The sequence below is a fragment of the Bison bison genome, unplaced genomic scaffold, assembly GCF_000754665.1.
Source record: "Bison bison bison isolate TAMUID 2011002044 unplaced genomic scaffold, Bison_UMD1.0 scf7180017864115, whole genome shotgun sequence".
Classification (NCBI taxonomy): domain Eukaryota; kingdom Metazoa; phylum Chordata; class Mammalia; order Artiodactyla; family Bovidae; genus Bison; species Bison bison.
Window position 1 is genome coordinate 440,899 of NW_011494687.1, and position 12,418 is coordinate 453,316.

A 12,418-nucleotide genomic window follows, 5' to 3' on the forward strand; every position below is an offset into this window, starting at 1 on the left:
CTTGGCCTCTTCATGGAGAATAAAGAAGTAAAAGGATGCCTGTGAGTATGAGAGAAGGAAATAAATAGGCTTAAAGGCACATACTCAATCCTTTTCCTTGTTCTCTTTTCTAAAGGATAAAGGCATTATTGCTAATTCTCTATAATATTTGGTGAGTATCTCCTTATCTGGTCTAATCTGGCTCTAAGAACTCAAAGGAGCACCTGAGAAAACACATTGTTCTTTTTTCTATTTTTTTTTATTAACAAGCAAAATAATAATTAAAAAACAACAACACAACAACAAAACCCTTAAAGTTGGAACTGCAATAAGTCAAACTGCTGCTGGAGTTCACAGATGTACCCAGGGTACATGCTCCCTCATTGCAAGGCAGGACCTAAGCACATAACTGTGCATTTAGGTATATATGTGACCAGGAAGAGTCAAAGAGGTGGAAACCACTGGAGAACAGAAAGCATCAAAAGCTTTTCATCAGGCAATTCCAAAGCGCTCTGCTCTTTTCCTCTTCTTTGCCTATAAAGAAGCAAGAAGAAAAAAATTAGATTGCAAGACAACAGTGGCTCAGGTTCCTGGCTGCTTTAATCCAAACTCACATGGACTACCACAAGGTCCAAGAAGGAGGGAAGGCCACGCTTAAGCTGGCAGCCAGAGATTTAATGTCTAAATCTCTCTTATCCACTAAGGGCAGTTTGGTGGAAGGTGGTGGGGGTTGGGTGGGGGGAGGAGGAAAAAAAGAAGAGTGCTAGAAAAGCCAAGATTCCAAAAGGAGAGAGGGCCACTCAGCTGTACAGCAAGTTAGCCTGGAAACAATGGATCCTTCAAAAGGCTGGGGAAAGTCTTCCAGTAAGTGGGGAAATGGAAAATTTCAAAGCACAAAAGGCTGACCAATACTGTATCATGGAGAATGTGAAGCGGATGCCCTTCTGGGCAATTAGGCCTGATCAGGAACTATTTCTTAGGCCTCCAAATCCATAGATAAATCTTCAATGATAACAGAATAAATGTGGGTGGGGGCCGCCCCAACATGGATCTTCTTTAAAGGAGTCAGTTGTTGGAGAGAGGGCACAAAATGGATAGAGGAAGAGAAAGATATTTTTCTTCTGTAAGTGACTCACGAAATAGTACAAGTTCTCACTCTAACCACTGTCCCCAGCAAAGAATCTTTCCCAAAATTCCATTCAGAGGTTTAATTTAGATTAAAAAGAAAAGCTGATCGTGATGAACGTTTTCTGGGGCTTTGTTGGCTTCCTGTTATTCTGGTTCATCCCTAAAGGTCCCAACTGAGGAGTTACCATCACTATGTTGGTGATCTGTTCAGTATGCTGCTACCTCTTTTGGCTGATTCCAATTCTGGCTCAACTCAACCCTTTCTTTAGACCATAGTTGAAAAATGAAACCATCTGGTACCTCAAGTATCACTGGCCTCGAGGAAGAAGACCTGTTTGTTTGCCAGTGCTCAGTCACTGAGGTCAGGAAGAGAACTCCTCTAGATGTAAAATCACCTCCATATCCAAGCTACCTTCCTTAACACACCCACTTTGGCCATCAGCTGCCTTAAACGTTCACACAACATCTGAATATCTTATTTTACAATGTGGTATTTTTTTCCTGTCATCTTTTTTACACTTTGATGAATGATGTGCCTATTTAATCTAAACTGTACTGCTTCTATAAAATGTTTATGCCCTCTTCCAAGATTGAAAGTGCTGTTCTTCTGAGAAATAACGTTACTCTCTCCTTGGAATCTGTGGATTTGAAGACGGCTCCTGTCTGCTCACAACATAAGAATAAGCAGTGGTTAAAAACTGTTGTATGACAGACTCCGGTGGGGCAGTCAGTAGGAGAACATGTTCAGAGGGAAAATCTGTCCCACCAGAATTATACCAGTGTATTTAATATATTATACTTTTGTCAGGATGAATTTCTTATTTCTGCCATCTTTTGGAATACATTATTTTTCTGCTTTCTATGGGGAAGAAAAGTGGGCCTTCCCTCGTGGTCCAGTAGTTAAGGTTCCAGGCTTCCAATGCAGTGGGCATAGGTTCAATCCCTAGTCAGGGAACTAAGATTCAACATCCTGTATGGTCAGATCAGATCAGATCAGTCGCTCAGTCGTGTCCGACTCTTTGCGACCCCATGAATCGCAGCACGCCAGGCCTCCCTGTCCATCACCAACTCCCGGAGTTCACTCAGACTCACGTCCATCAAGTCAGTGATGCCATCCAGCCATCTCATCCTCTGTCGTCCCCTTCTCCTCTTGCCCCCAATCCCTCCCAGCATCAGAGTCTTTTCCAATGAGTCAACTCTTCGCATGAGGTGGCCAAAGTACTGTATGGTACATGATTAAAAAAAAAAAAAAAGCTGAGGGCATACAAGCCCAGCCCACTGCACCTGGATTACTGATACAATTCTTTGGAATCAAATTAAAGTCATCTGGTTCATATAAACTCCATCAGCCTCAAACGTTACTACTCCCTTACAAATACTAACTCTCCCAATAAAAGCCATTATTCTTTTCTTCTCAATGAAATCCTCATCTGCCTTATATTGGAGGTCAAATGTACCAACTCAGTGGGCATGCCTGAATTAACAATAGTTTTCTTGGCAAAGAGGGAGTTAATTTTTTTTTAATTAATTTATTTAAGGCAGTACCAAGTATGTTGCCACATGCATGGTATTTCTCTAGTTGTAGTGAGCAGGGGCTACTCTCTAGTTGCAGTGCATGGGCTTTTCTCTGCAGAGGCTTCTCTTGTAGTGGATCATGGGCTCTAGGCACATGGGCTTCAGTTGTTGAGGCGCACCAGCTTAGTTGCTCTGTGGCAAGTTGGGATATTCCCAGATCAGGGATCAAACCCATGTCCCCTGAACTGGCAGGCAGATTCTTAACCACTGGACCACAAGAAAAGTCCCAAAGAGGGCGTAATTTTAACCAGAATTAAAACAAGTCTAAGTTTATTTCTAGCTCATCCTGGCAAGTCAGCAAGCAGGTGGACATTTACTTACAACAGGTAATGCTTTATTTTGAATTAGCAGCACAAAGAATGCAAATTCTTAGTTTTTTCTTAATGAAGAATGTAAACTGATCTGATTCTGAAATTTTCAGTTTATTACAAAACTGACCCTGATATTTATTCATAGGGACCATATGATTTTGAGTGTGTAAGGTAACAGATTTAAAGAGGTCATCTCTAGAGACAGATGGAAAGAAATAAATTTGGATTAAATGGAAGAAGCAACATTTGAAATTCCTCACCAGCTAAGAAGTTTCTATCATTATTTTAACTGTTCATGTACACCTATGCTGACACTTGGTTTCTATTATAGATACTCTCAAACCAGCAAATCATTATTGTCTGTCAATGCCCTGAGCAGTCTGCCAATGCTCAGTCTCAATGAATGTTACTCCAAAGAATGCTGGTATATGGATGCATGCTACTGCTACTGCTAAGTCACTTCAGTCGTGTCCGACTCTGTGTGACCCCATAGACAGCAGCCCACCAGGCTCCCCCGTCCCTGGGATTCTCCAGGCAAGAACACTGGAGTGGGTTGCCATTTCCTTCTCCAATGCATCAAAGTGAAAAGTGAAAGTGAAGTCGCTCAGTCGTGTCCGACCCTCAGCGACCCCATGGACTGCAGCCTACCAGGCTCTTCCGTCCATGGGATTTTCCAGGCAGAAGTACTGGAGTGGGGTGCCACTGCCTTCTCCGAAATGGATGCATACATCCTGACAAACAAAAGCTGTTCTTTCATTTTCAGAAACCATATGTAAAGAAAATAATAAGAAGAAGAAGTCTCATTCGACTTCCCCAATGATCCAGTGTTTACAGACTGTGCTTCCAATGCAGGGGGTGTGGGTTCAACCCCTGGTGAAGGAACTAAGATCCCACATGTGGTGCAATGCAGCCAATAACAAATTAAAAAAAAAAAAAAAAATGTCCCATTTGACCCCAACTGTTCTATTTCAGATTGGAGAAGGAAATGGCAACCCACTCCAGTGTTCTTGCCTGGAGAATCCCAGGGACAGCGGAGCCTGGTGGGCTGCCATCTATGGGACACGACTGAAGCGTCTTAGCAGTCCTATTTCAGAGGCAAGTTAGGCACAATGATATTTGTGTCTGGGTTGAATATGGTGGCATTAAATGATGAAAGAAATCTGCTTGGAGATAATTAGAGATATTGCTACTTACTAAATAATTAATAATATGACAAACACTGTCAAACATTTTATGCAGAATCACTTCATGATTAAAATACTGCTTCGAGGTAGGTTTTATTATCTCCTCCTTCCAGATGATAAACCTGAGATTCAAATAGTTACTATAACTTATAAGTAATATTTTGTAATACCAAGTGGCAGAGTCACTTAACCAAGTTTACCTGATTCAAAATCTTGTGCTCTTTCCTACTAGGTTAACTGGCTCTAACAGTGGATTACTAAAGTATACTGCTGAAATTCAGTAGGGTCACTTTATCCAGAAAACAGGTATCAAGCAAAGGACCAAAAATCTTGTCATTTAGGCACCTAAGAAGTAGCAGGGAAATAAAACATTTCTCCATTCTGTTTGTCTTCGTTTTTCCATTCAAAGGCCCTGTGAAGCATTCCAGGTATATTTTACCTCTGTATCCTCTGTGGTTCCTGTTCCAGCTGAACTTGTGACAATCCCAAATCGCTCCTTCCTCTTTTTCAGCTTTTCGTCATCCTCCGACTGTTCAGGGACAAAGAAAAGGGTTGAAACAAGCTAGCCTCCATTCACAAGACAAATACCAGTGAAATTATAGTTTATTGATTATATGCTGGCCAACCTTGTGTTAAGAACTAAGGATCACACAAACAGAAAAAAACAGGAAACTGAACAAGCTAGCATAGAGCATATTGTCCCTAGAATGACTAAAAATGGCAACCCACTCCAGTATTCTTGCCTGGGAAATCCCATAGACAAAGGAGTCAGGCGGGCAACAGTCCAGGGGGTCACAAGAGAGTCAGACACGACTTAGCGACTATAACAACAATTCTCCTATAGCATTTTAAAGCTACTATTCACATCCAGCACTGTTCAATGTCAGAATCTCATATATATTATATTCCCATCAGGACCTAAACCCTGCCACTTTATCCAACTTTAACAGTTATTTTCTCCTGTTCCACCTTCTTCTCATAGCCTGTCACCAGTAATCAAAAGCCCAGTCCTAAGATTAGAAACATCTAAAAGTAGGTGGCCTTCCTGGGTATTTCTTCACCCCTAAAAGCATATTCTAGAACTTAACATATCTAGACAAAGATCCTATCCTCTCACATATCCCAGGAGACCCTCTACTACATAGACACATAACATCCTCATCATGGGCCAGGACACTTTCTTTGACTTTATTTACAAAAGGTAACCAAAGAAAGTAAGGTTAAAGGTGTTGAAACAACCTTTGAGCTTATGTGTGGTGCTTCAGAGCTGGATTAAACAAAACAAAACAAAAAAGGCCCAAAAAAGTTCATATTCCTGCAGTATGTAGGCAGTGTGTGTCTCTGGGTGTCCCAAAAACCAGAGTCAAAAGGAAAGGCAACCAAGAGAGCTACAAACACACAAGAACTTTTAAAATACCTTTACTCTCAACCCCAACAATGGAGTTGTCTTTGTTCTGCTAAGGAACCTGCTCCTAGTCAAAAGCAAGGTAGCTATATTTCTGTGTTCAATCTGTCTAACTAGCCCAGTTCTCTGAACACAGTAGTCAGGAGTACTTTCTCAGTCTTACTTTGGTTCTTTCAGCTTGAGAAACGTTCATTTTCTCCCTTGTGCTGCATCTGCCTTCTAGCAAGGAAGAAAGAAGCCAAGAAAAGTTGGTAGCTATTGAAGAACTGAAGAATCCTACACATGAGTTATCATCACTTAATCACAGTGTGTTAGTAGAACAGAATACTGCCTACATAATTTGTCTGCCTTTTTCATTATAACCATCAGCAAATCCACAGTGGGCATATAATTAATGTAATCTAAACTACTGTAAAACACTGGGCCAGGTTCAAAGGAAAAAAGAAGTATTCTTGTCTTTAATAATCATAAACTAAAATAATCATTATTATATTATAGCCACTATTATTTGGGTTTGGGTGCTTACTATGTGCCAGGTACTATATGAAGTTCTTTACATGCAATATCTCATTTAACTGTTTTAACAACCTTAAACATAACAGGTACTATGACATACATAGTAGGTCATTTTATAGGTAAGAACTCTGAGGTTTGGAGAGATTTAACTTGCCCAAGCCTCACAAACAGTTAAGCAGCAGAGCCATAAATGGAACCCAAGCCATTTTACTCGAGAACCTACTTCTTAACTTTACCAAAACCTCAGGTATCTCAAGTAAGCATTTCTTTGGAAAAACAGTAGCAGAATGGAAGTAGTGCTTAATTTCCAAGGGAAGAAGGATCACGAGGACCCTTAGCTCAATGCTAGGATCACATCCCCTTTCTACCAACCATATGCCTCTACTTTATAACCAGGAATCTAGGGAAAGGACTCCAATTAGTAGTCTCATACCTAACATTTTCTCAAAGGAACTTGTTTCTAATTTCGGCTAATTGGCTATTCCATATGTTGAACTGCATGAAAAGAATTAGGGGTTCCAATGGAACAGTCTGTTCCAATTCCAGGCCTCACTATATTTTTCTTTACCAAAGCCACTAGGAAGTTTTTCTTAATTTTGTCTACCACCACTAAAAGTGAATAAGAGATGTAAATGGAAATTTCAAAATGAGAATCTCTATAGAACATTGTAGATGAGCAAACCATTTTATTAAGCCTCCAGGCTAAGCAGGAAGCAGCTTTAGGGGAAATAAACCAGTCCATTCTAAACGAGATCAGTCCTGGGTATTCTTTGGAAGGACTGATGCTAAAGCTGAAACTCCAATACTCTGGCCACCTCATGCAAAGAGTTGACTCACTGGAAAAGACTCTGATGCTGGGAGTGATTGGGGGCAGGAGGAGAAGGGGACGACAGAGGATGAGATGGCTGGATGGCATCACCGGCTTGATGGACATGAGTTTGGGTGAACTCCGGGAGTTGGTGATGGACAGGGAGACCTGGCGTGCTGCAATTCACAGCATCGCAAAGAGTCGGACACGACTGAGCGACTGAACTGAACATAGCGGTTTTTGGGGATAGGCAGGACTAGACCATATCTTGTTGAACTACCACCATGGGCTTTTTTCCACCACAGGCTTTTTTCCAATCAATGCAGTGCTAGGTATACTTCAGGCTTCCCTGGTGGGTCAGCTGCAATGTGGGAGACCTGGGTTTAATCCCTGGATTGGGAAAAACCTCCAGAGAAGGGAACAGCTACCCACTCCAGTATTCCTGCCTGGAGAATTCCATGGACTGTATAGTCCATGGGGTCGCAGAGAGTCACACATGACTGAGCAACTTTCACAATTCACAGGGATATTTCAGCAAGTTCAGATCACAGAGGGAGATATTACTGCTGAAACCTAGCTATTCTCTCAGCACAAACCATAGGGCCATTCTCTTCACAAAGCCTATGTCCAGTTGGAATGTGTGGGACATTTTATCCTCTGGTTCTCTACTTTGGTATATACCAAAATGGGAGTTTGACTTTTAAATTTCCTGTGTTTCTTTTTGAGCTCAAAGGTGAGGAAAGAATGAGGGAAGAAAAAAGAAGGGTGGGTGAGGTTGAGCGGATATATTTCTCTAGCCACTAAGGCTAGTTATGAGAGGATTTCCCCTTGGGATCCCTTTTTTAATCCTTTGGTGCCTCTCCTGGAGATCCAGGCAGAGCATCTGCTCCAAATCTACCAGGGGCTTTAAGGGGAGGGGGCGGGGGAAACAATACAGATGCCCCCACCTCCCATCCCCTATGAACAGTCTGTACACCCTTCATCCGAAGAGACCAGTGAGGGTTTTATTTATTTGTGCATGCCTGCTCTTCCCTCCCTACCCAGTGCCCCTCAGCTCCCTTCCTAAAGCCTCTTTCCTCCTTGCCCTGCAGGGAAAGTACACAACAGGCCCAGGAAATCAACACAGTTCTAATGATCTCTCTCACTTGACCCTTCTAGCGTGACGATGTCACATGGCAACAAATGTACAATAAACTTCACTCCATCTTCAGCTCCTTGCTGACAGGTTTTGATTCGTGGGATGGTGAGACCCATCTGAGGGAAATTACCTCGATCAAAACGCATCTCTCTCTGCATTCATCAGGCCAATGCTCCCCCAGGCCATGTTCAAGCGCATAAATGGGGTGCATCTGCAGGCAGCTCAGTGTCATATGCATTTGGAAATCTTTCCCTTCTTCATCCCTCCCCTACATCCCCCCAACAAACCCTCAACAACTAACAAATTGTTTTTCTTTCCAGGCACGCTCTTGAATAGTACTGGAATCTGAAGCACCCTTATTTGCTATCAAGTGAAAACTCCTCAAAACACAACTTGCATCCGAAGTCAGAAGACAAACGTGTCCTCACTGACTAAACACAGGCATTGGACTGATTGATCCACATCACTTCCCCATTTTCTCATTCAAGACTTAAAGAAGAAGGCTGACGTCAATAACTTTAGCATACACGATCCTGACTCACATTTCCCAATAAATGCCTTTTTTTTTCTTTTCAAAAGCTTAGAGATAAAAACAAAAGAATTGTGTGAAAGAGGAGACAGCCCACGTAAGAAGCAAAAGGCTCAAAGTATGATATATATTCAATAAAGCCAAATGTTTTCATGAATCACTATCACTGCATTTTCCATCATGGAATAAGACAGTTTCAAATTGAACTCTTTAGAAGACATCTTCAACTTTTAAAAATTCATTTTTCTTCCTGTTTCTCTTTCATATCTGGCAAATCCTTGGACAATCCTTGTACAATGGATATGAAAGACTGAGACATCCCAGATCACCCCAAGGTACAAATTATATCTGTGACAATGCTTAGTACATAGGAACTATCTATCATATAGATAGTCGATAAATGTTAGGCATTATTTCAACTGCTTCTTTCTGGTCCTTGAAACAAAGTTCGAGACCATCAGCAGAATTCTGAAGCTAACGTCCTTCTTCCACACTACAAGTGAAGTCACCAGAAGCTATTAAAAGGTGGTCCAGTGGTTAAGAGTCCCGTTCCAGCCCTGGTCCAAGAAGATCCCACATGCCACAGGGCAACTAAGCTCATGCGCCACAACTACTGAGCCCAAGCTCTAGGCCCTGCGTGTTGCAGCTACTGAGCTCGTGTGCTGCAGCTACTATAGCTGGTACACCTAGAGCCTGTGCTCCACAGCAAGAGAAACCCACACACGGCAACAAAAGTAGCCTCTGCTTACCACAACTAGAGAAAGCTGGCACAGGGCAACAAAGACCCAGTGCAGACAATAAATAAATAAAAATTAGGGGGAAAAAAAAGTTGTTAAGAATCAGACTCACTATCAACACAACAAAATAATTTCCTTTAGTTGCAAGGCAAATGATATTTGGACAGAGGATCAGATTTAGGGTTAAGTGTACAGAACAGAACTCAGCAAAACCAGTCTTCTCTATCAGGTACTATTACATCTTCTCTTCCTGGGACCCTAAAAAAAGAAAATTTATGCTACCAGGCTTTATTGATTTCATCATCCCTAACAATTAATGACCACCAAAACCGATATCTATATAAAGTAAGGTCCAAGGGAACTGAGCAAGGATTTGACCTCTAACACTATAGACCCAATTCCAGGTACTCTTAAGGCCCTTGAGGAAATGCTTTCATAAATTACACATCAGTTTCTATCAACATCATCAATAACACTGAAACTATAAAATTAAACCATTCATCCACTAGTCATTCAAATATCCACTGAGAGTCTACTTTGGGTCAGATAATGTTCTGGCATTGGGAATAAAAGATGAGTAAGAAAAAAAAAAAGATCCTTAACCTCATAGGACTTATAAATTCACAACTGAGTGACTATAAAGATATGTGCCGTGGTTCATTATATTACTGCACTGTGAGGATCCATGGGGAATCTTTCTTTCTGAATCCCAGGCCCAAAATAATTACGCTTTTGATGAGTAACTTGTTAGTTTTTACTTTGAACCCTGTTGTCGTTTAGTTGCTAAGTCGCATCTGACTCTTTGCGATCCCATGAGCTATAGCCCACCAGGCTCCTGTGTCCATGGGATTTCCCAGGCAATACTGGAGTGGGTTGCCATTTCCTTCTCCAGGGGAGCTTCCCAACACAGGGATCAAATCCTCGCCTCCTGCATTGGCAGGCGAATTCTTTACCAGAGCCACAAAGGAAGCCCTGGTAATCACTGTAAATAGTATAATTTTGTTTTCCTCTTCGTATTGACTGCTATAAAGTTTGGAGTAATACGGCCTGTCCCTGGCAAGTGGTTTTGAAAATATTTCTATTCAGGAAGGAGAGGCCAGAAGTATTGAGGTGAGAGAGAAATATGAGATCAAGAGATGGTGATCAGGGGGACTTCCCTGGTGGTTCAGTGGCTAAAACTCTGTGCTCCTAATGCAGGGGACCTTGGTTCAATCCCTGGTCAGGGCTCCCACATGCTGCAACTAAAGATTCTGCATGATACAACCTGGTGCAGCCAAATAAACAAATTTTAAAAAAGGGAAATGGTGATCAGGGAATTCCCTGGCAGTTCAGTGATTAGGACAGAGTGCGTTCACTGCTGAGGCCTGGGCAAAAAAAAAAAAAGAGAGAGAGAGAGATGGAGATCAAACACCCAGATCCAGAGTTGAAACTTAATAGATAAGATGAAGTACAGTTAGTCACAGGGTTGCTACTGACCCTTTAAGAACTCATTCCTCCCTAAATATAATGGGATTAATCTTTTTTTAAAAAAAAACAAAAAACAAAAAACCTCAATGCCCCAAGAAAGAAAAAGAAAGGGGAAGGAAGTACAAGGTTATAGCTAGAAATTTATTATTACTATTTTTTAAAATTATTTATTTATTTATGACTGCAGGAGGTCTTTGTTAACTGTGTGCAGGCTTTCTCTAGTTGTGGAGAGCAGGTGCTCTCTCTAGTTCCCATATGCGGGCTTCTCACTGCACTGGCTTCTCTTGTTGAGGAGCACTGGCTCTAGGCTTCAGTAGTTGCAGTTCCCAGGCTCTAGAGCTCAGGCTCAGTAGCTGTGGCCCACAGGCTTAGCTGCCCCCCGGCGTGCTGCATTTTTCCAGATCAGGGATTGAACCTGTGTCCTTTACATTGGCAAGTGGATTCTTAACCACTGGACCAGCAGGGAAGTCCTAGAATTTTTAAATTAAGAGTTCCTGCCAATGTTTTCACGGTGTATACACCGTACCCAGAAATTAAGTCCCAAGTGGAGGACCAGCTGCAACAACTGGCAGCCTGAATATCATAGATGCTTTCTAAAGTGATTGCCTCTTTTTACGACAAAAAGTACCAAAGATAAAACCTCTACCCAAACGGAGTTCCAGCTCTATCTTCCAAACAAAACCCGTGTCTTCAAGATTCAAATTCAAGTGAACATTTTTCAAAACTTACTAATTTTATCCTGAATCCAATAAAGAATACTGTTTCAAGTTTACTGTGTTAGGGTTATTTGCTCTACCAAAAAGTGTCCATTCTGACTTAATTTAGCACCCCATGGGCTCTGTGTTAAAAGCATTCACCTTTTTCCATCTTATTACCAATGTCACTCTGGATCATAGAGAGAAACTAGGAGAAACAAAACAACAGTGACCCAAATATAACCCAGGCTCATGTAGGGAGTCTGAACTCAGTAAATACTCAAACACAAAGCAAGAGGACTTACTGAATTCAAATAAGAGATAGCCTTACTATTCTGATAGGGAACCAAAATAATTAACCAAGCCAGGTATTTTTTTCTGGTCAGCTCACTCATATCATCCCTTCTTATACTGTGTGTGAGAAGCAGAAATTCCAATCTAAATTCAGTCAGATATATCCTTACAAGTAGAAAGGGGCATTTCAGGGAAGCTGAGGTACTGCTGAGTTGGAACTGGCCCTTCTCCTATAGCTGTTTTAAAGACTGAGCTATTGTTCACATCCAACACTGTTCAATGTAAGAGTCTCATGTATATTCCCAACAGGACCTAAACCATGCCACTTTTTAAAAATATTTCTTTAACAGTTATTTTCTCAGAAGTCTTTTCCCTGAAGTGATGGAAAGGAGGCTGATAGTGAGCAACGAAGATCACAGTTTGCAAAAAACCCAAATAACTGCCTCTTTTTTAAAATGAATTACCACACTAAGATGTTAATCGTTCTCAGGCCAATCTGATTTTCCAAGGGAATGTAAGGTAACAGTAAGGCAAAAAGGAAAGCAGGAGCCTTCTGGTGACTTTCCTGACTTTCACTGCCATGTGACTGATGGCAGGATGAAAAGCAGAGCCTGGGGGCTTTCAGGCGATGGTAGATTAATAATGACATGGC

The 12,418-nt window shown here is 41.5% G+C and overlaps 1 protein-coding gene across 2 annotated transcripts in view; it reads right to left on the reverse strand.

Moving 5' to 3' along the window:
• Positions 1-221: 221 nt before the first annotated feature.
• The window catches only part of SARNP (SAP domain containing ribonucleoprotein), a 49,766-nt gene continuing 37,569 nt past the window's right edge, over positions 222-12,418 (reverse strand). For both annotated transcript variants that reach the window (XM_010839181.1, XM_010839180.1), the window contains 2 exons: positions 4,617-4,706; positions 222-513 (listed from right to left, as the gene is read on the reverse strand). In XM_010839181.1, the coding sequence (XP_010837483.1) occupies positions 472-513; positions 4,617-4,706 (132 nt within the window). In that variant the 3' untranslated portion in view covers positions 222-471. The remainder of the gene's footprint in view (positions 514-4,616; positions 4,707-12,418) is intronic.